The 26,584-nt window shown below is 46.8% G+C and overlaps 1 protein-coding gene across 5 annotated transcripts in view; it reads left to right on the top strand.

The window, feature by feature from the left end:
* Dll (homeotic protein distal-less) overlaps positions 1–21,456 on the top strand; it is a 110,091-nt gene extending 88,635 nt beyond the window's left edge. For 4 of the 5 annotated variants that reach the window (XM_076429498.1, XM_076429495.1, XM_076429494.1 and 1 more), the window contains exons 3-5: positions 16,995–17,166; positions 18,802–19,114; positions 20,319–21,456. In XM_076429498.1, coding sequence (XP_076285613.1) covers positions 16,995–17,166; positions 18,802–19,114; positions 20,319–20,337 — 504 coding nt within the window. In that variant the 3' untranslated portion in view covers positions 20,338–21,456. Of the gene's footprint in view, positions 1–16,994; positions 17,167–18,801; positions 19,119–20,318 lie in introns of those variants that run through there. The other variant, XM_076429496.1, reaches the window with a different exon arrangement.
* The last annotated feature ends 5,128 nt before the right edge of the window (positions 21,457–26,584 follow it).

Below are 26,584 nucleotides of genomic sequence, written 5' to 3'. Positions count from 1 at the left end.
AGCGGTAAACTTCGGGCCGGCGAAACGGTACGGCTCGGTGTACATCGTGCATGCATGCACGGCTACATAAGTGTTCATGCACACGGCAGCAGATTTCTGGGGCGATAAAATCCTGCGAGCGAGGAAATCATGTCCCGTAACTATCTGGATGTACGGTCTCGCGGTTTTCGTGTGCGCACCCACTCGAAGGACTTCTTCGAAGAGGAAGACGAGCGCAGGCCGAGCTCTAAGCCCCAAGTTAGGTGCCTCGTAGCCAGAGGAGGACGACATTTTCCACGAGAACGAGCCGCGCCTTGCTAACCTGGCCGAGTAAAAGCGTAAAATTACCGGCTAAAATTACCCTCTCTATCTCCTCTCTTCCCTCCTGCCCTCTGTCTGCTCTCTTTTCCTCCTCCACGGCCGTCTCTGTCCTTTCTTCAATATCCAGCCCGCGCGGAAACCGCTCGAAAATTGCATGTACCCGCTATACGCCGAAGAGTACTTCGGGTAATGTCGAAACGTCTTGCGGATCTCGCTGAAAGGATTCTACTTTGTTAGAACTTCCCTCGAGGGCCGTGATTCTCGAGGAATTTAGTATCAAAAATAATGTTTTCTTCCTCTTCCTCTTCTTCTGCGTGCACCTATTAATTAATTCAATGTAATTTTGTTACCGCTTAAAAGATTTCCATGCGTGATAAAAATATAAACGTTCGAAGGAAATTGCAAGGTACCTTTCTAAATATAGAAAAGGCTGTTTTAAATCAGATTTTCGATATTATCAGAGTAAAAGAGTGGTGCCAGTTCCTTGCAGTGAATGCAGACAACTTTAATTTTGCGTGAGGATGATCGGTTACTTCTCGCCGTAACTTCGACCGCACGCAGTTCAGCGAACGTTCGCAGAACAAACAGACGCGTTCCCAGCGATCCTCAAAGAATTTCGGCAAAAACCGTGAACAAAACTGTCTTCATACTCGAGTTGTCTCGGGCATGCTGTTCGACAGAGCATCATGGTCGTTTTTCCGCGAGCGCGGAGGTTCCTGGGCACACCGCAACATCTTCTGTCCGTTCCTGATGGTAAAAAACGTCGGTATCGTGGCTAGAAGAGCCGGCGCCGTTGAAAGCCGCGGCTTCCACGGTGTGTATACGTTAAGGAACATCCTGCGCGATGGAAAGTGCATGCGCGTGGTGCACGTGCATAATTTACCGTTCCGGCGCGGCACGTCCGTCCGTCCGTGTTGCTCCGGCGTCCGTGCCTTTGCAGAAATCCCCGGCACGGCACGAAACTGGAATAGGTCGGTGATAAATTTTCGTTTAACGAGCCGAGCGGATTTTTCTTCGGTCCCCTCACCGCGGGAGCATCGATCAGATATCATCAAAATTCATAAGGCCGGGGCCCGGTATGAACGCCGGGGCCCCCCCTCCGATAATCGCGCCCGATAAGAATCGAGAGCTCGGGCCGAGTCGCTCGCGTTTCTGGCCAGGCCAGGAATCCCGGCTGAAGAAAACGAACCACGGTATTTAATTCACGGCGATCTTATCTCCCGACACTCCAAAGATCACCGCTCCGCGAACGCTGCCGGTGGAAGAGGATCGAAAGAGCCGCGTCCTCGAATCGGGTTACTGTACCGTCGCACCATCGCACCGTTCCGATCAGACGGAAATTTTCCTGATCCGATCGATTACGCCGTTAATGACCGACCGGGAAATCCCCGACTTCCACAGATTCTACCGCTGGTTCGACCAACCAGCCGATGTCTTCTTCCTCTTCTGCGTCACTGTTCCAGCTTAGAATAATACTACGCCATACGAGAGTCCACTTCATCATTCCACCGAGGTCCCGCGTAGTCTCTCTCACTCTTTCTCTCTTGCTCGAGAATCCTCGTCAACCTGACTCCTTGTTATTTACTACTGTAAACACGAGTTATGAAGTCCAGTTTTTGCCGCGGAGACTGCTCGCGCGGATGAATACATTATGCCGGTGAGCTGCCGCTTGATGAAAACGCTTCGGAGCTGCACGCAGACACTGCAGAAGCTCCGGGGATCGTTTTCGCGCGGCTTTTGTTGGTTCGCTAGTTTGCCGACGGGATTCGTTTGCGAGAACATGTTATCCACCGATCGGTAGACCTCTTCTGAAACTCGGCGTGGAGGAAAGTTTGAAAGGTTACGAAATAACTGTCCACTGCACCCGCTTGTCCGCAAAATTTCTCGATCGATCAGACCTGGTCGAGCAGCGCGACCTACCAAGCAGCACTTAGCACCTCGGCGGCATTAGCAAGGCAAACATCTGCAGTCCGGTTGAATACGCGGCGTGACGTGGATCGGGTAGCAGTCGCATTGATCGAGGAGGCAAGTTCAGTGCAAGCAACCAGGGCGAGGAAAACATCCGAGGCATTTCAATTTCTCTGTGTCGCGACGCGGCGCGGTGCGTAACGAGCGTGTGTTCCTGATAAAAGAAAATGGAGAGCTCGGGACCGCTGTCGCCGGCTCGTTTATCAGCTGCCGTTTGCCCCGATATCTCAATCGGCTTTCTTTCACCTCGGTATCTGGGAAACGAACCGTCGGACGTGTTCACAAACGAAGTGATCGGCTCGCGGCGGTTTGTTCGAGCTGTTGTTCAGAAAGCAGGGTGCTCGGGCCAGGCCGATATACGCATATGGATGGGGCTAGGTCATTCGCCACCATAGGCCGAGCACTGTACATGGCGCACGGTGCTCCCAGGTTCCCGATTTCCGTAAAAGTCCAGAAACGCTTCTCGCAGACCATCGGAGCGCGAACCGTGCTCCGCGCGCTTCAAATGGCCTTTTACTGTTTCCACGAACGAGAAAATGACGCGAAGGCCCAACCGACCGGTCGACCTATCCGCCTGTCTGGATAGCTTGTAGAAGAGTGTCGTTTACATCTTAATCGTCCATCGGTACCCGCTTCCTACCCCTCGGAAAGCTCCAGAGACATTAGGACAACCTGCGAGGAGCGAGCCAGGTGCGATTCGAGGCGCGAAACGATCGCGAGACAGTCCCGCGCTGGTGCCTTGATCCTATCGCCAGTATACCGATGCGTTTAGGGACACCACCGTCTGTTGAACGGGTCTGCACCTCGAGATATTTACTGCAATGAACGCCGGGTCTGATAGCCACCTTGCTGGCGGTCCTCCTTCCGAGGTGCTAATAAATGATACCAGCCTCGTGGGAAACGCAGATAGGATTTGACACCTTCCGGACACCGTTAAAACAACAGAATCATCTTTTTATCCCGAGGGAGGACTTTAACCTTGATGCATGTGCTGATTTCTAGACGTAGCGTTTAACACCAGCGAAACGCTTGAGACGAACCTGAAGACAATTGAGTTTATAAAATTCCTGATGAACTTTGTGGCGGCACACCCTCCATTCAAACTGTTATAAAACGGTGCCAAAAAATCGTACATACGTCTTTTTGAACTTGATGCAAAGGGAAGACTGTAATCTTCAGAACCGTGGTGGTTAGAGTCGCGAGGAAAATTTTCTTACATCAGTAAAATGATTTAAACTCATTTAGAGACGGTCTATATAAAATTCCTGTTGAACTTTGTGGCGGCACACCCTCCATTCAAACTGTTATAAAACTGTGCCAAAAAATCGTAGATACATCTTTTTGAACTTGATGCAAAGGGAAGACTGTAATTTTCAGAACCGTGATGGTTAGAGACGCGAGAAAAATTTTTGCGCTTCTAAACTACGTGAAACAAACCTGAAGAAACTCGCCTTTGTGAAATCCTATTTGTACCACCAAGAAGTGCATTCTTCAAACTGCAATAAAATGGCACCAAAAAATCGTAGATTAATTCTTCTATGCTCATTGTAACGGGAAGGCTTCAATCTATCAATCTCTGGTGGTTTTGATCGCGACAAGAATTGTCTGTACTCATGAAATAGTTGAAACAAACCTCAAAATATTGTAAAAAACGATCGAATGACGGAGTTGTGACTCTGAAATAATTTTTCTATCAAATTCCTGTTTCGAGAGGTAGCATATCCTTGATTCCTCTGAAGTGCAAACGCAAGAACTTTCGTATAGGATGATTTGCGCATGGTAATTTTTCGAAAAAGCTGAGTCAGCCAAATGTGGCATGTCAGTCGAACGAGATTGAACCCGTGGGATAGATAAGGATGCGTTCCGGGGCCGAGGTGTCCGTAGAACAAAGGGTATCCATGTTTTTGTCGGCGGAACAGGTGGATCCGCGGCGGGCTGGTAGCAGCGGCAGAGCGGAGGCTCATTTTTCTATGTACGACTGCAATTTAAACGTAGTCAGAACGCGAATGTAAACGTGACCGTGGCTTAGTGGGACGCTGACCACGGCGTAGGAACGACCCAGGGGACGAGGATCTACACCTCGATGAGCACAGCACGACATTCTCCTTGCCCCTTGCCTCCCGGTTCCCGGTGGTCTCTCGTTTTCTTCCTCCGCTACCAAGAAGAAGGTCCCTTCTCTTTCTGTCTCTCTCTCTCTCCCTCACTCTCTCTCTCTCTCCCACCTTCTGCTCCCCCTCTGTACTCCTCCAACCCCCCTGTGTTCCATGGTCTTTCTTTCTCTCTCTCTTGTCCTGTCTCCGCTCATCGTCCTCGAGCGCGTCCACCACGATTGTCCGGTAAACCATGGTGCGAACCGCTCACCGTGACGAAGGTATCCACCTACAAACGAGGACTTATTTCGAGAGCAGGCTCGTGGAAACTCGCGAATACGGACATGGGAATCAGCGGACTTGGTTCGGACTCGGTTCCTCCGTCGATTATGACAATGCTCTCGGGTCGGGAACACCATGAGACACGGGCGATCCGAGCAACTCTCTCGACGGCCTCCAATAGTGGCCATCTTGACGTCCTCGCGAAAGAACTTTGCATTTATGAATATATTTCAATATTTTAATGCTCCAGCTACCCCACAGCCTGGCCACGGGGTTAGATCTCTCGGCGAAGGAAACTTCGCGAATCGGTACCTGTCGTTCTTTGTATTCTCAAACAATTTTTCATGTTTAAGAGTTCTCCGAACAATTGAAACATTCTGGGATAACAGTTCAGATATTTTATACTTTCAATCAGCAGATCGTATTGTAATTGTAATGCTGCGTACTAAAAAATTTGAATGTTTTATAGAACATTTTTTTAACTTGACGAACGTACCAGGATTAGAATGATTGTTTTGTCTTACTGTGTAAAAAGGATTGTGATTGTACCATGTTCTTGCCGATGCTTCTTCGTTTTTAGAGTTCTCGAGTCCCCAGGTGTTCCAGATCGCTTTAAGATCGCTATCACCACAGAACCTTGAACTACAAACGAGCCAGTGCACTGGTCATTCTCCGATTTTCCCAGATATGGAATCAAGTTCATGAATTTCTTGGAGAGGTATCAATGCACACTACTGCATTAATTCATGAGCACGCCACGTAACGGAGTGCATCATATAATTTCTAAAACGTACAGAAGGGGACTGTGACTCAAGCAAGATCAGTCCAAATCAGTCCTCTGAAGGGTAGTAAGTTCAGTATTACAAATTGAGTCGAAAAGTATCGTTCGCAAAAATTCTACTGTAATGATTCACTGCTTGTCTATCAATGAATTTTTTGATCAACTTGACTTTGAGCATTTTAAATTATTGCTACAGGCTCTCGCTAATTAAAAAGCTCTCAGATTTACAATTATTTGTAAATAATCATTACGAAACATACGGTTTCTCTCTGAAGAATTGTAGTGTATCGATTGCATCATATAGAATGCATTTTAGTGCACAATGATGAGCCTTGAGCCCATTAACGTTGATTTCCCTTGATTTCCCAGGATCAAGAGCGAGTTCGCGAATTCTTGGGAGGTATCAGAGTGCTGCATTAATTCAGCGTTGCACGTTGATCTTTCTGTTCGATGCACGGTTGCATTCGACGTCGGAGAGTTTTGAGCGACAGCGCTCAGCAGGTGAAAGTCTCGGAAACACGGTATAATCGGGATCTCATTTGGCGAAACGGCAGCCCTGACGCCGGATATTATTCTTTTACCACGATCTAACGAGGTTCAGCGAGCAAGGAGGTATGCATGTGTACGTACACGGAGGAGGATGGCGCGAAGCGATGCGAGGCATGCTGGAAGTCAGGATCAGTTCCTATGCATACGATTGCACGCGGATGAATAGGGCCTTTGTGTCTTGCGAACGACAGCCACCGCGATATACAATAACGGTTCCCGAACATTTCTCACGTAACGCAGGATCTGCCTCGCATCGCGAGAGAGATGCGGTTCAACGTTTGCACCGATCTGCATCTGCATTTTATCGGGACGGCCCGCGTAAACGAGTAACGGGAACCCCGTTCGGCCTCCTCTCTTCTTCAACTTTGACTGAGCTCTTCATTTTCTCAAACGGTAGCTGTCAAAATGCAGCGAGTGCTCAAGGTGCACGTTTGTTGAAAATGTGCACACTGTTCTTCAAAGAAAAATGTATTAGCCCTTTGCAGTCGGAGCTGTTTGAATTTGAAAATTGAACATTTCTTCCGGCCTAGATTAATTTTATTGCACATGATTTTTTCATTTTATTTAATTTATTGAGTAAGAGCCCTAGGCCTAATCAATGACGTTAGCCTAACCCATCGAGCACAGAACTAACAAATTAACTCAGTGGGACAAAAATGTACCTGAGTCCTAGCTGGGCCTCTCAGTACCCGAACAAAAAGCTAACAATAATTGTTCCTCATTTTCGTAAATTAATCCGAGAAATTTTGAATTCAGTAAAAGCTCTAGGCCTAACCAATAATGTTAGACTAAGCTATCGAGCACAGATCTAACAAATAAACTCTTTGGAATAAAAATTTAACTCAGCCCTAACTTGGACTCTCACTATTTGGAATTTGGTAAGGCCCTTCTAACCAATTTGAAATACATCTCTAGCAGTTTCCCGATTATCAGGTTACAGAGATGACACGTTGAGGACTGAAAGTGTGTGAAATAATTTCGAGAAGTGCTCGTCAAAGCAGAGAGTATCGATGAACAGCGTAGCCAGCACGAGCCACTGGAGGGAAGAACAGAAAAAAGAGAGAAGGCCGGGTAGAGAATGCATCGGTACGCGATGATGTAACGGCGTTATGAATATGTACAAAATAACAAATGGTCCCGGGACAAAGGAACGGTGACAGGGTACGCGTGTGTACCGTTTTGCCGCTCGCTCGTATTCCGCCTGTCACCGTTCTGTCAGCTACGTGATCGTGTTGTAAAACAGTGTTTCGATTTCAACCATTTTTCGCCTGCCACGGATGGAGCGCAGCCAGCCGAGCGAACGGATCCGCGGGGACGAGCAATAATGCACGAACGATAATCGCGGTTTCCGATTAAGATTCCACCGGCCGACAAACAAACGACGGGCACGCGCTCTATTGTGATCGCATGGGAGCAACTAAATGCTTCTCGCGTTCCTGATTAAACAGAAAATGAGACCGCAGAAAGACCCCCCCGATCACTATCTTCTCTTCGCGATCTGCTCGAAAACAGGAAACCGTTGCTGATCAAACAGGAATAATTCGTCCTTTTTCTTTGGGATTTGGCGACGGGAATCTTGGCGACGGACAGGTGGTACTCCAAGGGTGGTAGTTGCTACAGAGCACATCAATTTTCTCATCAGCAATCCTTTCTATAAAATGTTTCACCCGCACTTTCAAGCTAGACGATAAAATTGTGTATCAAGGAAATGAGCTTCCAGAATTAATGATTGAATATGAAAATACGAGTCTAAGGAACAAGGTTTCTATAAAGAAGTCTGACAGACTATGTTTCTAAATTTAACATAGAGCTTGCTGTCACAATCCTGGAGACTTCACGACGCCTTGTCTAAATTGTTCGGGAACAAACTGTAGATTTTATGCATTTAAAAATGCATAGGTCCTCAGGTGCTATTTCCGACCCACTGAAATTATTAAGAAAAGAGATGTATGCCTGTGTACATAGTTTCTGTACTTTGCAACGAATCCAGACAATTTTTATTGAGCAGTGTTCCTTGACCAGTCTGAAACTTCGAAGAGTCCGGAGTGAGCATTCTCAGGGATAACGGACCACCCGGTTCCTCGGTGTTGCTAGCTCCCTCGATTCTCCGAGCGATATTACATCGTTCCTTGCCAGAAAACTATACGCATGTAGCTCGTTTCGTCTACGAAACGAAGAAGGGAGAGGCATAAGCGCAGCGATGAATAACAAAGCGCGATGGGGCCGTTGCACCACTGGGGAATTTCGTTGTTGTTAAGGTGGCACTGCGCATCACCGATGCCAGGCAGGAAGTGGGAATCGCCGAAGCAGCGAGGGGGCCGGTGCGGGGGAGAGACGAGGGGGAACCGAGGGGGGAACCGACGTTGCATTGTGGGAGTGAGCGGGCGAGCGAAATAAAAAAAAAAAGAGGCATTATAGCATTATGCGAACGAACGGGGCCCTAGTGACGCATTTACACGGCTGTTATTATCCCCCCCACCCTCGAGACCGGCAGGGAACGTAGGTATCTACGATACCTGCTGACATGCTCGACTAGGCGACTGCAGGCTCGGAAAATGCGACATATGTTCGTCTGTACATCTCTGAATACGTTTATAGACTGTCGTTTGGTTCCCTTAGCTTCAATCCTTTGCCAATTACCGTTAAGCCGGCAATAGCTACTGCAAATACAGCGTTTCAACTCTTTGTTCTTCGTACATTCTACTGCGGTGACATTTATGGTCGAAATGTCCAATAGTAGTAATGGCAGTATCGGTTTTATTCATAAGTGCGTAAGTAGACGAAGACAGACTAAATAAATCCGTAAATAATTGCACTTTTTAATTGGCTCTCCGCATTGACGATTAATTAATGTATTTTCTGGCTAATGCTGATGATGGTGGAAGGGTTTAGGTCCTGCAATGCACATCAATCTTTCAATGCACTACGAATCTACCATAAAATATTTTCCGAGGAAAATTCATAAAATCGATACACCTGTGCAATTTCTTCAATTCAAAATTCAGATTACCCACCCCTGGGTACAACCGGCGTAATCAACCCCCCGGAGACCAAGCCTGAGTCGATCTTCGAAGTCCGAGGGGGATCGAGAAGCTGTCCAGCGTCTGTCCGATCAATCGGGCTAGGATTGCGAAGGGTTCTCGGGGGACAAAGGTCAATTAAAAACGGTCGCCGTTTCATCCCCCGTGTTCTCGCCGAATTCGTATCGTTTCGCGTGGGTGTTGGTCTCACCTCTCGATCGATCGGGTGCCCGGTGCTAGCGCTGATTGCTGCCCGTTGAAAAACCCTTCGGCGATTTGTACGGTCGTCGTCCGGTACCGATGACGGATTAGTTTGTTACGGCTTTCGGCATACAGGAGGGCGCAGGTAGGCCGTGCCGATACGCGTGATTATTTATTGTGCGGACAGATTGGATCATTCAGAACACGCCGACGGGGGTCCACTATGTGTACCGTGTATACGCGTGCACGTGTACGTGTACCATGTGTAGGTGTGTATGTGCGACGGGGATCGAGCCGCCGCCGCCGCGGGAATATAACTCGATCCAGCGAGCGATACGCCCGACTGCGATATAACCTCCAATTTTGTGTCAGCGACGATCTGCACGCGCGGCGGGTGGCTGACTGGGCCCACGGGGAGCTGGCACGATGATTGGCGAAATAATTCGCGGCTGGATTTCCGAGCATAATTCGTGACCGCGTTGCGCAACCGGAGAAACGCGTGGCTACCCGCCGACACGGGATTAAGACTACCGGGCTGAGCCACGCCGATCCTGGTGCCCGGTTAGGCGAGTCCATTTGGCGATCGGATTAGTCAGTGACGGGGTGAAATGCCTGTCAACATTCATCCAAAGACTTGCGACTGATAAACTGATTGTTTGGGGAGATTCATTGTGTGCACACTGCGGATCTTCATGCATTTATGGCTTATGAAAATGTTCAAGAAAGGTAGAATATAATATTCGATAGAATACAAAGGCTGTTTTCATTAAAAATATGATTTTATTTCATTCCACTTTCTTAAAATTTGCCGACAGAAATTGGAAAATGCATAAACATCCGCAGTCTAATTATGTGAGTCATTTCTTGAGGGTTGAAGGGGGTTGGAGGAGGTAGATAGTAGTGGATGTTTAAGGACATTCCTTAATGCATATTTAATTATGAAAGTTAAGAGACAATCGGGTCATTCGAACGATACGCTGATTTTTGGGTATGTTTATAGGGGTTGAAAGGGGTTGTAGAAGGATGAGAGTGGACGTAGATGGCCACGCACACTCCTGAGATGTTTAATGATAAAAGTGATTTGAGGATTATGATATGATGAAAAATGTCAGGCCAGGGAGGTATAACGTAGTTTCTGCATCCCCAACGAAGTTCAGATAGTATATTCATATGTTCCGTGCGGAACGAGTTGCAGAAATAATTTTCGAATGTGTTTATTCGACTGAACAATGTGCAATTAGTGTTTAGGGGCGAGCTGTTAGAGTACATACTGATAGCCGGCACGATCCTAACGTAGGTAAATTGGCTGGCCGATGCATTTTATCCGAAAAACAAAGTAATTATATGAAGATAACGATCACGAACTGTATGGTTGGACGTGGCAAGTGTTGAGAACGTTGGACAATACCGGTGGCAAGCTTATCAATGATGGCAAAATTATAGTGTTCGTGCATTAAGATTATTTGAAACAGCCCGCTAATGGAGTAGACAACCTTCACGTCGATTCTGTCAAAAACTGTTAGTTCGGATAATCTATCTTTCTGGGTTTCTTAACGAAGACATATTACGCTAAATATTATTCCGGGTACCCTGTCAAATGTTCTCAACGAGAGCGTTGTTTTCGGTGTTATGTTTAACTCGAAATTATTCGAATCTGATATCTTTTGTCAATCCGGTTGGATTAAACGGTTCAAGTCTCACGGAAGAATTTGACGAATTTTCCGGCGGAGGATCGGATGCACACTTTTCCCGAAGCACTTCTCCGTTTCCACGTTATCAAACGCCTCGGAACCTTCCGAAACTTTTATCGTTCATACCCCGAGCTATTGTAACTAGGTTGTAACTACAGTTAACAGAGCCGCGGTGAGCCGCCGCTGGTGCTGCTATCGGCCGGTATTATCAAGTCAAGGACTACATTTTTGCAAGCGCCAATTACGGTATCCACGGATAGCATATATCATTCGATAAAACTGGTAACGAATATCGGTCAGAAGTAACAACGGGAAAGGCTAGGACTGCTCGAGCTGATCCTCTTCTTGCGATAGAGAACGTAGACGCTTGTCGGACGGAAAATGCACAGTGGAAACGGATCGTCCATGACCAGACACGTTGTTCTTCGAAAAACGAAACCTGTAATCTTCAAACTTCAGCGCTAACCCCGGACAGATAACCAACCAATCGGTAAGCCAGTCAAGTGTCTATAGGCTACAAGTACAAACAGATCGTTCGTAACCGGACAGTCTTTCCGCAGACATCACTGAAATTAACATTTGAAAGGAATGTGTCTCTGCGTTACAAAGAACTCTATTTCAAATTTAATTGATGTTGAACATTAGTAGAAAATTTATGATCAGATAACTATAATGTAGACAAAAATCCTGCAGTGAATTCGGACTGCCTCGAGTCAGACTCGAGGAATGTTCATCGCTCAAGACCATCCACTGAATTCTTCGACAATTACTATAATCTTTTCCCCCCTGCATTTCCTCCAAATACAGCTATTCGATCACGAAGAATAAATCGATTTAAGAGATCATTGTAAGATCATCCGGGAAAAATCAATCGCTCGAGATCTGTTCCCAGGATCGTGTCTCGCGTCGCCTTAGCGTTCGGCAAGGCAGCTGGGCCACGTAGACCCGATTCGGTGGGAGCGTTTTCATTTAGACGTAGATTATTCCTAGATGCCTCTCATAAATATTAAACAGGCCGCGCTCTCGGATTCACGCAGGCGAAACGGTGTGCTTTTTACTCCTGAAACCTTGTCCGGGCTGCTGTACCCCTTTCCCGGTGTTCTGGACGTTCCTTCACCCTCCGGCGGCGATCTGTCGCTCATTGAGTATGCATCGTCGATATCGACGACGAAGCGACGAGTCCGCGCCGCTCCGGTTCGCCGTGGGCGACGTCGGAAGCCGTCGAGCGGACATCTTGAACAGGGTTCGAGTTTGTTCAATGAAGTTCGAACGACCAAGTTTGTCCGTTTTTTTTCGCCGGTTGTCGCGAGAAAGGTTTGCGCGACCACCGGCTGGCAAGCGCGCGCGAATTTTGCGCCCGACGGCCGTTCAAAGTCCCCTAACTTGGGCCACGTATTCACTATGCCGGGACAGAGATAGCAGCTTGCCACCGTCCCAGTGGCCGTCGGCGTTATGCCTGGTTCAAGCGCAAAACTTCTTCTTCTTCTTCTTCTTCTTCTTCCTCCTCCAGGATTTCTTCCTCGGCCTCCGTCAAGCGTTCCTTCAGCTTCGTGTACTTATGTATTCCGTCGCGAGGCGGTGCTGACTCGTCACGCGCATTTGCATACATTTCGAACCGCGGACCGTGCGTTTTTTGCCGGAATTCTTCTTGCCGGCTGCCGACCGGCCGCGATGTCCCTTCGTACGGCTAGGCTGATTGCGATCGTCGAACGGCAGAATTACCAGTTTGATCGAGCGACGCGCCTGTGCTGCATTCTGCCCACCGACAGGTTCTCAGAGGGCACTCGGTACCCGGAGATCTTCGTTACCTCAAATTTTGCTTGGTCTAGTTCTGTGGAGAGCCTACGATTTCGTATTCGCATCTACAAGAACGCAAAAGATAGATTTGCGGGTTCATCAGCTGTCGAGTACCTAAGAAAATTAAACAACTGTCTTAACTTGCTTATCTATTGTCTCATTTAACCGGTATAATTTACTAGAAGAGACAGCAAACGAGCATTGAAAAACATGCTTATTATAGCAGAAGAAACTTTTCGAAAGTGAAGTGACGGAAAAGTTATAAAACCATAAGAAAACAGTATTAGAGGAACTCGAGGGTTACTAATTTCCTGAATAATGCATTAGTTGCATGCCGTTTTATCTGTACCGATAAAACCGAAATAACTTTCTCGGTTAGCCGATAAGAAAAATGTCGAAACCGTGGTTGAGCCCTAGAATCATTCCGCGCAAAATGTCCTCTACAACTTCAGCAACGAAACTATCCAGGGAATCCTGGTGGTAACCGTCAATCTACATTTATGCGCTCGTGATTTTCGCTCGTAGATCCCCGGTGGCCATCGATCACTTAACTCTAGTGATAAGTGCCCGTCTGATCTGGGGACACAGGCAAGAATCTGCACCTGCTTGTCCGACAAGGGGACGCCGACGCTTCGTATCCGAAAAAAGGCAACGCGAGCTTGTCCTCGCGAGCAAAAGCTGCGGGTCGCGCGGGCCACGCGCGTTGTATGCTGGGTTGTAAATATCAATAAACAAAAGAGCGGTGGCGCTCTCGGGTCCCGACGACCGGCGAAATAAACCAGCGGGGGACGGGGGCCTTAACGCTGGGCCCTTTGTCGGGCGCCATCTACGCGGCCGCTTTGGTTTTTCAGCAAGCAATTAGACAGAGATTTATTTGCGCCGGCACGCCGCGCCGCGCTGGACGCGCGCGCGCGCACTCGCCAATGAGGACTGTTTCTCTCTCGTGTAACAGCAACATACTTTTCGGCCGATACCGTACGCGCATCGCGGCCATTTTATACGGCACACGTTACACGAACATTCCCCGTTCCTCTGCGGGCCCGCTTCGACGGACCAAACGTGAAACAATGCCGGGCCCGCTGCCGTTTCTTCTCTCGAAGCCGCGGTTTTAATGAACTCGTTTTGACGTGACGATTTCGTTCCCTTCTGTTTTTTTATTCTCGTTCTATTCTTTCAGTGTAGAGTCAGCTCCCTTGTGGTTTTCTTGAATTCCTTACGCTCCTAGGAACCAGTCTTGACATTCACTTTTGAAATAGTTTCTGCAAGATTGTTTTGCAATTTTCGGGAAAACTATTGTATGTTTATGGATATTTGATATACATGTGTGATTTTTTTTAAGTGTAAATAATCAAGATCACAAAAGTTATATATTTTTCCACAGAAGATGCTGTCACAGTGGATCGACGATTGCCATGATGTTTTGAATAGAATTGCTTATTAATCAGTATGAACGTAGTTATGGTCCGAACAAAAAAGATTGAAAAGTCTTGATTATTTACAAAATGTCAGCCTTTTTCAATCAAATCACTTAAACAGGATGAAAAAATAAGAAAAAAAATTGGCGGATTTCAACAATTTTGGACGTCAAAGAAGGTCCAATCACTATGACCGTAAAATAACCTGCAGTGTGCAAGGGGTCAATGGGGTCGCCTATGGGAAAATAGTTGAACTCATTCCGACCGCAAAGGATTAAAGAAAAGTTTCTTGCGAGCCCGCGCGGCGGTTTTAATGAACTCGTTCTGACGTGACAATCTTGTCCCCCTCTCTTCACCTTCTCTTGAATTCTGTCGCACTCTCTTTCAGTTTAGGATAGTTTTCCTTAGCTGTAGGGATCTAGTCAGCACCTCGCCCCGCCTCGGTTAATTAAAGTAACCGTACGTATCCTGATTGACGCCCCAGGCGTAAAAAGCCATGGACGCGCGAACGCGTCACCCGCCGGACCAAAGACGATTACACAACCGCCGGAACACGCCGGGGTTGACGAGGAGGACCTGTTCGTCCTCCTGACAGCCGTCAAACCGTTGACGCGCCACTTGAACCGGACCATAGTAACCGTACAACACGGTCGTCGATTAATTAACAGGAGCAGCGAGTGGCTACGGCCGCTTTTCATTTCTTGTAAAAGTTTAGTAGCACTCCTGTTGAAACCCCGGAGACTTTTAGTGTAACACAGAGTCACGAATGATGAAATTGACAGGGTCTCGCCGGGGTACCTTTCTGAGTCTTGTAATGATGCGATGGAAAGTGGAACCTTTTGGACCTAGCAAGAGTCTAGCAAATTGTTTCATATTCCTTCAGAACTTCAGCAAAGGTGGAATAAGCATTTCTTGTGTCATTTTGATCCACCAGGTGGACTTATTCCAGCATTGCAAAGGAACTGAAGTTCCTTTGTATCATCAATGATGATACATTGGAGTATCTAAAGTGGTCATCCGTTAGAAGGTAGCTAAAATTTAGCTGGATCCTATCTAATCTCTATATTCTAGACTAATACAATGGTAACAATTCTCCAGTAAGTGCAGAAAGGCGAAACAAGCCAGTAGTTCTTGATCAGAATACAGCTGGATTTGTCCGAATCCTTTTTCCCAGGGTGCTGAGACCTCCGGACCCAGGGACTCGGTCAGGGAAACTCATGTGTGCCCAGAGCACCTCGAGACCACGTAGAACAGTGGCACTAACAATAGGTTTAGCGTATTCCGGCATCCGACGGAAAAGGAAACGGCCGTCGGTTGCGTAATCCCTCGATGATAGCGTGTTCGAGAGTGTCGTTCCTTTATCAGAGGCTGATGTACATTATGCGAACGTTATCGTCGCGACAGTGTTCGAAGCCGCTCACGATATTTATGTATGTGTATCAGAGAAATGTAGGTCTGGGAATACGTTTCGAGGAAAAACGTCACTCGAGTCCAACTCGGATAGACCTGGACAACCTCTGCTAGCTTAGCAACCCCAAGCCGAGCAGCTTTCGTACCTCCTGAATCCTCCTTCGAATTCTCGAAGTCACGATCAGCAAGAGAATAAAAATGATCGCTCACACTTCCCTTAGAAAGTCAACGAGCCGAGAGCTTCCTCTTCCTGAAGCCATTTTCCGAGGAAGGGTTCGAGAGCGTCGTGTACGCTCAGCTCGCGCAAAACACGAGCGTGTTCCTCACCCGACGTTTCTCTTGGCACAGGCGCTCGCCTCTATGAGGCAGGGTTACGTAAGATTGAGCAGCCCGTCACGTGCACACGGCGTACGTATAGATCGCGAGGACACAAAAAAATACCGCATGTGCAATCCTAACAGCGGCACACGCGCATTAGTATCCGCTGCAGGCCGTGCCTGGTGTTCTATGCAGCGTGTAGGCAGGGACAGGCAAAAGAAACGACAGTTACGAAACTCTGCCAGTTCCTCCTTTTTTTCTTCCTTCGTTGCGTTTCCTCTTCCACTCCCTGCGAAGACGCCCTGTGGACCCACCCTTAAAGTATTCTCGGAGACTGCAGAAACTTTGCTGGACCTGTAAAGCATCTAGTCGGAGGGTGATCCCGAGTCTCTGATTCGAATTCTTTGTTATCTTGGCTTCAAGAGGATTGATCTTCAAATCCTGACATGGTGGTGTGATAGAATAGGTACTGAACACAGAACTTTCATGCTACAAATTCCAATAAAATCGTTTTCGCTGCACCACGATCAAAATTAGCTTCTAAAAATCTGATGTGGTCGAACAGCGTGTATGACCAACACGGGACACGTTGAAGAGTCAATTCGTTGTCGCAAATTTCCCCAGGTTGAAAGAACGCGATCCCCGGGCTGTCGCACTCAATTTACTTAATTTCTGCAAAAGTGGCCTAGTTACCCGGTTGCTAGGGGCGTCGCCGCAGCCATGTATCACAGATTGGCAACGTGAACGGTGCTCGGACACTCGTGCTACAATGTATCTTCCTCGCGATCGAAGGTAACCGCGCGACCGGGATTGCCGTTCGAGGAAAATATATATGCCAAAGGAAGACGCGTGTATCATTACGCGTGTACTCGCAGAAAATGTCTATCAGGCCTGTAATTATCGGATGTTTGACGGAAGGAAGGACAGACGCGGAGACAGTGGAAATTGCCGGCTTCCCACGTCTCTCGGACCAACGTTAAACAGTACATCAACCCGGTTCTCCTTCTTCTTCTTATTCTTGTTCTACCTCTTCGTCTTATCCCTTTTTTCTCTCTCTCTTCGTCAATATTTTTTCTCCTCCTGCCCCCCACCGTGCATTTCGCGTTGCAATAGCTACCGACAACCCGCGAAACGAGTTCCAAGCTGACCCGTTCTTTCGATTTTTGTTGCAGGTGAAAATCTGGTTCCAGAACAGAAGAAGTAAGTACAAGAAGATGATGAAGGCGGCGCAGCAGGGCGGAGGTGGAGGCGGAGGACAACACGGCAGTCTGCTAGCCGGTGGAACCGCTCTACCTGGAGGACCATCCCCTCAACCGGGCCAGCCCGGAAGTCTCATGCAAGGAGGTTCGCTATCTTTCTCATTTTCCTAGATGTAAATTGCTGGCTCCACCTCCGGCTGACTTTTAGCGCAACGTAATACCGTGGCTACCTGGCCAGCTAACTTGAATTTCTGTGATCAATGTTAATCCTCATCCTTTTAATCCTCATTGTGTCACTTTGGTAAAATATCGAGATGAGAAGTTAGCAGACATCGACTTCGGTGAGCGTAAAGTCGCAGAGAATTGAAGACCTTATCTTGTTAATTTATGAACGGGAGTGTACATCAAACGATAAGTCGACATTTTGTTGAAAAAATCCGCGTACAACTGTTTTCGATCGCTGATCAATTTGCATAGCTATTAGAAAAACGTGAATTCGTTGAACTTTTCTCTAATCGTCCGCTGGAGCTGCTTTGCTAAATAGTAAATGCTGAGCGTTTCATGCGAATTACAAAGTTAAATGATATTCCCACGTTGAAAGGTTAATTCGATTCTAATATCTGGTATTTATCATTTCTATTTCATTATCTGCTGTGCAGATACTGTCTTATCTAACGCAACAATGTTTCCCGGATAGTATACTCTTATACTATAAGATCTTTATTCTAAAATAGTAAAAGGATTAAAACAATTTATTTATCTTGAATAAAGATTGTCTAATTATTAATGAGTTTGACCACCCACATTTTGTTTAAAATTCCGGGAGGATCCGCCGGAGGCGGACCGCAGCACAGGAGCGAAATATTAGCATAACTCAATCTTAGGAATAATAAGAAGTTTCCACTGGCGACACGGGCTACCAGAAAACGCGCGCGGCGGTCCGACCAGGTTCGCAAGCTTATAATTACGGCGTATCGGCGAGATCAATGGGACGTCGGACACGCTTCCGATACGGTTTAAATCACGTTGAAAATATTCAACGCGCCGGTCGATACACTGTCCGATTCGAACGAATTTCACGCGACCAAAACGTCGAGAATACAACGGGCTAAAAGCTTTCGATAGTAAACGACAGAGGCGCTCTGTCATCTCTAGCGACAGGAGCGAAACCGACGAATCCAGTCGGAAGATATAAATCAATTAAGCAGATCGAATCGTAACGCCATCGGCGCAGAACCGTTCGACAACCTTGCCGATCCACATCTCTTGACTCACTTTATGATACGACTGGTTGCGTCGGTGCGTGTAACCAGCCATCGACGCGTGGCGGGCATCGAGAGCTTCCTTGTCACAGCCACCGCTGAAACATATTTAAAACGAGAACCGGAATGCTTTTGAAAAATGCCCGAACCCATTTATTTCCGTTTCCTCGAGGTACCCGTTTCCTCGAGTATCAGAGCCTTCTGAAGACGTGTGTACCGAGAACGAGAAGTGTTCATCAAAATATTGTATAAATTATTTTGCACAACTTAGGCATTTTTCGCTTTCCCCAACAATTTCAAAACTTTCAAAATATCCTCCTATATTCTTTTAATCTTTCTACTGTTTTAAATTTCTTCTCATAAAATCCGCGGCCTAGTTACGCCATTCCTTCGGTTCCTCATAACTGTTTCAATCGGAGCACATATCAAAAAGTTGATTTTCGAAAAATATTTTCACTTTCTGGTAAGAACACTGAGAAAGGTTTGATTAATCAGAAGGGTTCTCGATCTGGTTGCAGGAGGCGGAAGTTCGGTGTCGGGAAGTCCGACGACGGGCTACCTCGGCGGCATGGGCGGTGGTGCAGGGGGTCACACCCCCGGCAGTTCGAGCCCCGGAAGCGAGATGTCGCCCCAGCACAACGAGAGCCCACCCGCACCCTCCTGGCCGGGTGAGATGAAGCACCATCCGCATCCGCACGCGCCACCACACACCCACCACCACCCCCACACGCCTGGACACCATCCACCGCCGCCACCACCACCGCCGCATCACGCAGGGTACATGCCACAGTATTCCTGGTACCAGGCGGATCCCAATCCCGGACTACTCACGTAAGTACTGGACCTTAGTTCTCATTAATCGGAACCTTGATCCGCCCTTTACAATTTATTAACATACATATTATCGATGTAGGAACATCTGATCATCTCAATCATGATCATCTCAAAACTAAAAATATTGTAGGAACAGTGTGACACCCCCTAGAGTCACTGTGTCTAACCTCTTTAGCTAGCTCTGACCAGTTAATATATTGTACAAAAACGAAGAAAACCCCAGGAGAAGTGTTGCAACCCCTAGAGACACCTTCATCCCTTGCAGAAAGCCCAGATCAATTAATACACCCTTAAAATCCAATAGAATCAAAGGACCATCGTTTCAACCCCTAGAGACACCTTCTTCATCTCTTAAAACTAGCTCTAACCAGTTAATACATTGTCAAAACCAAAAATATTGTAGGAACAATGTGACACCCCCTAGAGACACTGTGTCTAACCTCTTTAGCTAGCTCTAATCAGTTAATATATTGTAAACAAACGAAGAAAACCCCAGAAAAAGTGTTGCAACCCCTAGAGACACCTTCATCCCTTGCAGAAAGCCCAGATCAATTAATACACCCTGAAAATCCAATAAAATCGAAGGACTATCGTTTCAACTCCTAGAGACACCTTCATCTCTTAAAGCTAGCTCTAACCAGTTAATACATTGTCAAAACCAAAAATATTGTAGGAACAATGTGACACCCCCTAGAGACACTGTGTCTAACCTCTTTAGCTAGCTCTGATCAGTTAATATATTGTACAAAAACGAAGAAAACCCCAGGAGAAGTGTTGCAACCCCTAGAGACACCTTCATCCCTTGCAGAAAGCCCAGATCAATTAATACACCCTTAAAATCCAATAAAATCAAAGGACCATCGTTTCAACCCCTAGAGACACCTTCTTCATCTCTTAAAGCTAGCTCTAACCAGTTAATACATTGTCAACACCAAAAATATCGTAGGAACAATGTGACACCCCCTAGAGCCACTGTCTCTAACCTCATTGGCTAGCTCTGATCATTTAATATATCATAAAAAACCAAGAAAATCCCAGAGACACCCTCTTCACATCCCTCGGCGAGCCTCGATCAATTCCTACATCGTGAAAACCCAAGAAAATCATAAAAACATTACTTCCACCTTGAAAGACATCTTATTCATTGATTTAAGCCTGAAGAGTACAGTTGTAACAACCTGTTCGTTTTGTGATATTGCAGGGTGTGGCCGGCGGTTTAACGAAGACGTCCTTCGAGCAGTGTTCAAGAGGAACCGCTTGTTCTTTGCGCGGGTTCGGCGCCACCGCGCCAGCATCCCCAAAGTGTGAATACGTATAGCACCAGTCGCGATGGGATTCGCGTTCGATGTTAATATTGTTTCCGTTCCGTTGTCCGCGCGGGAGGTTTTGTTTATCCGTGCGCGGCCCTCCCCGTCCGTCGAGAAAAGTGGACAAAGGATCCCCGACACCGGTGCACGTCGTGGCGCATTTCCGCTAGGGAACTTCTAGTAATTTAGCCTCGCGCGAGCGCACCCCGAACCGGAAGGAGGACACACTCTCTCCGACGAACAAGCTTCAGTGAGACTAGAATCGTGTTATCGAGTGACCGCAAGAAAAAAAAAAAGAAAAACTCTTCGTCGGAGATGCACGAGAGATCTTCGTGGACGTTCGTGAAACGAATCGACCGATGGACGTCGCCGGAAGTCGCTGCGAGCCACATGCCAGCGAACCGTAAGAACCAATGAAAAACCCAGGGTACCTCTTTCGTTAGAAACTCGTCGAGCTCGATGATCGAGTGTACGCGAGGGTAAGCCGGGTAGTCGAAGGATCGATCGATCCGCCGATTATCCCCAGAATTTCTTCGAGATTACACGCTCTCGACACTCGACGTTAAATGTCAGGATAGCGACCGATCTCTGCCTCTCTTTCTCCCTCTCTTTCTCTCTCTCTCTCTCTCTCTCTCTCTCTCTCTCTCTCTCTCTCTCTCTGTCTAGAACAATTATCCTCGCTCGGACAATGGATATCTTCGCCACCTCTCTCGAGGCCGCCGCCGCGATTTCTGCGTCCTCGCGTCGCGTTGATCTCCTTACGGTAAATGTCAATCGCCCGGTGACGTTAGATCGGTCGATCCCTTTGCGACAGTTGGCCAACCTGACCCACTTCGTGCTGGATCGAACCACGGTCTTGGAGAACGGAAAGGGTAACGGAAAAGGGGTCTAGGGGGACGGACAGGGATACAAACGGGTGGCAGAAGAGGGGAGCAAAGAGAGAGAGAGAGAAAGAGAGAGGAAGGGAGGCAGGGAACACGTTGCATAAACTCGTTGAGCAGTCGTTCCTCAAGGCGGTTGGAAGTAATGAAACCCTAATGACATTTTCGTGAGTCAAACGATCTCGGCAATCACCGGTGTAATCACTGGTCCCTCCTTTCCGGATGAAGCAACCCGCCGGGGACCTCCTCCGAAAAGGAGCGCAGAGAGAGCGAGAGAGAGAGAGAGAGAGAGAACCCGCGCGCGGTTTCGTCGAATACGCGGCGAAAAAATCGCCGGCTCGGACCACGTGTGTCGACAGTACCCGCGTGGTCATTAAATTCATGAGAGAGCCGAATGTCGGGCACAACCGGGCCTAATTTCCAGTTCTCCCGGACGATCATCACCGATATTAACCCCGTTAAAAAATTGAGCAATTTGAATTCGGCAAGCTCGATCGCGTAGACCTCCGCCGGCCTGCTCCGAGAAAAAAAGAGATGCGAGATGAAGTGCGTGCCCTCGCGGCTATTGTCTCTATACGAATCGTCGAAATTTCTGGGAAACAAAGATGACTGAATACAACGAATTATTTCAAATACAGTATCCAATTTTCTAAATTCCAATATTAAAATCTAGTATTAACACATTACTCACCAGAAGCCCATCAATAAAACAAAGTGTGAGCAGGCGCAATTTAAAACAGTCAAAACATTAGAAGAATTTTAAAATACTGTTCGATTATTTTCAACCTACGAAACACATTACGAAAGAAAATAAATTTCCATTTCACTCCAGTTTGCTGCAATTCAGGTAGAAAATTTTTATCTTTGTCACTATCTTCTAAAAAAATAATCCCAACAGAAACGACTGAACTGTGTACCTCGTCGATTCACGATCAAAATCTGAAACCGACCTGCTAAATAGCTGTCAGTGAGTGATGTGTTAAGAGGACCGAGGAAGGTTCAACGACACGAAGTTGAATAAGACGCAGCAATTGTCAGGTTTAATTGATGTGCGGCAAAAGTCGGGACTGTATAGGCATTGGGCTTCTGGTAACGAGTTTCGAAACGATTTTTCTTGGCTGTCCGTCTCGATAGAGCTCGCCGGCGCGGCGCGGCGTTCGCATCACCCGAGGGGATCGAGAAAACGTTTCAGGTTGGCGCGTTGTTTTTACTGTTTTCCGTCGGCCATGCTGGCCAACCTTTGCCATCTTGCATCTCTCGCGAGCAATAGCTAGCTTTCAAAGAGCCACGGAACCACGAAACCGCAAAAAAAGACGGTTGTGGTTTGCGACCACGGGAAACTGGGAGGGCCGGTGAGCCCCACCGCTGACCCAAATCCTCTGGCGTGTCGGTGCAACAATGGTCGTCTCATGAGAACGCGGTCTCGCACGGTCCCTTTACTTCCTGATTTTGCCGTCTTTTTCGCCTCCGGAGACGCGGCTGTCCGACCAACCAACAAGGATTCGCGAAACTAGCAAACCGAGACCGGAGACCGTTGCTGTTTCTCTCCGAAGGAGCCTCAAATTTTCTTATCGATCCATTTCAACCAAAAGCTCGGGGAAAAGATCAATACATGGCTACCGACAATTAAGAGACTTAGCTATTCAAAATAGTGGATAAGTTCTCACTACGAAATATTCGAAATGAGATATCGGGATATCCGGGTAGCAGGAGGCTTAGTCCTTCGATACCAGATTTCTAGTTATAATGAGTAATCCGAATGCTCGAAAATATCCGGATAGTAAAAGGGGTGTAAGCCGTGTCCTAGCTAAATGATTTTCAACCTCCTTTGAAACTGAAATGCTTGCGAAACATCGGAAAATTCCACTAGGACACAGCTTACACACAAAAGCCTCAACAGTGAGAATTGTCTGGAATCTCTGATTGCTACAGTCTCCTTTCGCGAATCCTCGTGGGAAAGGACAGTTTTAAGGCCCGGTGCAGATTAGTCAATTTCCCTGTGGTTTGAAAAGCATATTGGAATCCTCTCTCTTTAATTGTCAGGTAGCGTGATGGATTAACATTTGATGTGCTCGTGAGCTAGGAGGTATAGTCCACGGAGTACCTAGTCTATAACATCGAATGGTAAGATCGTGGAATAACACTGAAAGGGTGGCAAACAAGTTGCACCCGCCATAGCTCTTTCATTTTAATCTATTCTTTGGGCTTGAGGACTGTAAAACCCACTTGACTCTCTTGTAAGTGCTAGGAATTTCACTGTTAGGTATTTTCTTCGCTGGTATCGATCATCTGAACCCATTTACAGGGAATGGCTGGAAAGACAGGCAACGACAGCTCGTTTCCACTATGCCGTTTCCATTTTTTTTCGTGCGGCTGTCACCGGCATTGTTTGCTGCCGGACAAACCTGTAAAATGGAGGTTGCTCCTATAATTTCGTAAAATCATTTCGCTTCAGAAAATCAGCGACAATTTTAACACATTATCCACCAGCAAAATTTCATAATTTTTTGAAGAATGTTTTACAGCTAGAATGTCAATTTTTATTTCGAATAAAAATTCAGTCTGCTCATGACGAATGAAATTAACTAGAATTTCCTCAGTGCAGCTCGACTGCCAATTTTCGTTTCGTATAAAAATTCAGTCTGCTCATAAGGAATTAAATGATCTAGAAATTCCTCAGTCCGATCTAGACTGCCAATTTTCATTCCGATTAAATATTCAGTCTGCTCATAACGAATGAAATTAACTAGAATTTCCTCAGTCCGATCTAGACTGCCAATTTTCCTTCTGTATAAAAATTCAGTCTGCTCATAACGAATGAAATGAACTAGAATTTCCTCAGTACAGCTAGATTACCAATTTTCATTCCGGTTAAAAATTCAGTATAACGAGTGAAATTAACAAGAATTTCCTCAGTACAGCTAGAGAGTCAATGAATCCATCAAAAATCTGCATGGGGTCTTAAGACGTTTAAAGTGGTCGATCTCGCGGAGGCATTAAACGAGAGTACAAACTCAGTATCGTGTCTGAACGAGTGTAAGTTTATGATGAAGTTGCGATAAACGATGAGTGCAGTCAGATGTCATACATCCTTGATACATGAAGTATCAAACAGAGCAAGACTTTCTAGCCGACCAACTGGTGACCAACTTTCGTTGCTGCTCTTGTATCCTTTATCGCAGCTCCAGCAAAGAGAGGAGTAGAGAAAAAAGAGAGAGACAGAGAGATAAATCGTGCGACAGCTGCGTCGAAAATCGATGTCGTTCGCACGGCGTCAATCAAAATTCCTCGGCGTTGATTCCCTCTCTTCGGATGCGGTATAGCGAGCTTGCGGGGAACGCGTCTCAGCCGGACGACGACGACAATGATTCCTCCGTGTATACTAATAAGTGCCGTTAGATTCGACCGCAAAGCTACGAGGCGCGGAACATGCCTCGCGAAAAAACGCGGACAGAAAGACGACGAGAAAAAGAGACAGCGAGCGAGAGCGAGTGAGAGAGAGAGAGAGAGAGAGAGAGAGCGTGCTAGAGATAGAGAGACGGGTTCTTGCGTTTAGATTCGGTGCAATAAAGAGGCGTGTGCGTGTGTAATTTAAGACGAAGCTCCCTCAGTTCCTAAATTGCGCGTGGAGAGCGAGTAAATTGCGAGAACGGCGTGAAACGAATGGAAGCCGGCGCGCGGAGAGTGTGTTTGCGGTTTCTGCTCGCGCCGGGCACCGTTACCATTTTCCGTGGACACTTTTACCTCGTGGACTCTAGCGGATCGATCGGGGAACGACTCGCGAAAATGGTGGAGGCTCGACTCGCCAGCAGAAACACCGGAAGATTTTCTCGATGACGGAAAAGCGTCGTGCAGAATTCGACTTTTCGGCGACGTCGTTGCGTTTTCGTCGAAACTTATCGGTCGCAAACGGAACGGTTTTCTCGAAGACGGAAGTCGATCGACAAGAACTCGATTCTTTTCCAAGTGTTGTCGAGCTTTCGTCCGAAACTTTTACGCGACACGCGGACACTGTCGCCGCGGACTTCACGCGAGGCATAGAGTCGACACGTACCACATGTACACACAGAGACACAGCCACACCGACAAGCGAATCGACATGGATGATTATAAGAGAAAATTGAAAAAAATTGGCAGAGTCCGTAGAAAGTTATTAGCGTTACTAGCCTCGGCGCAAGCCGCGGGGATCGATCCAGACAACGTGGACAACCGCGATCGATCCCTGATTCCGTGTAAATATTGCACCGGGGCCCCTACCCCATCCCCCCAAACCCCCCTCTCAAAGCCCCCATTCTAGCATGTAAGTCGTAAATGAAACAAATCTGTGTAAAATACGATATTGTGATAAGAGTGTAAAGAAAACTGTTCGAGCGAGAGCGCGAGAGAAAGAGAAAGAGAGAGAGAGAGAGAGAGAGAGAGAGAGAGAGAGAGAGAGCGCGCGAGAGAGAGAGAAGCCAGAAATCGTCTATATACATATAGGTTAACAACACGGCAGACCCCAATTTATCAATTTTATCGAGTACCCTTGTACGAATATAGATATTATGGACTAAGATACCTTAATTATGATTACTATTGTATAAAATATGAATAATAACTAATTAATTCAATTTACACGGCGACCATCTCATTCTACCCTTCCCGAAACGATCTTCAAACTTTCAGGTGGCATGCTCAGGGGATTCAAGAACGTATAATCTCTTAAAATTGTAAAATTAATTTTATAACAGAAAATTTTTGCAACTTACTAATTCTTAAATAATCAGGTTACTCGGGGAACAGTTTCTGTCACGCAAGACTACTTTTTCACAAGCTCTGAAGAACATGTGCAAAATTTTGCAACAGACTGGTATCCTGGTATAAATTCTGATGTTCTTGTATAAAAGAAAATGTTTACTTGCGAACAGTGAAACTGTCGGATTTTTCAAACATATGTGCAACATCGTAGCCTAACTGGGAAGAACGTTTCTTGCAAAGAAAAATTTCATTGGCGAACCGAGCGAAACTGTCATCGTTGTGAAACATAGACACCAAAGAAGCGGATGGACTCTTTTGAGTTTGATACCGGTCCTCGATGCTACTGGGAGGTGCAACATAAACGCATGTCGTCGACATGTTCCACGAATCGGCGTGTTTCCGAGGCGAGCCGGTCAATTATTCAATCATTTGAGAGGAACGTCCATCGAACGGACTCGCCAGTGTCCTGATGGTAGGTTCGAGTTCCTTTTTTTTCCTTTTCTCTTTGTTCACCGGCAGCGGACACCACCTGCCGTTCTAGA

Source organism: Lasioglossum baleicum, chromosome 8, assembly GCF_051020765.1.
Source record: "Lasioglossum baleicum chromosome 8, iyLasBale1, whole genome shotgun sequence".
NCBI lineage: Eukaryota > Metazoa > Arthropoda > Insecta > Hymenoptera > Halictidae > Lasioglossum > Lasioglossum baleicum.
Note: the sequence above shows the minus strand (reverse complement) of the source record. Positions and strands in the feature narration are given on the sequence as shown.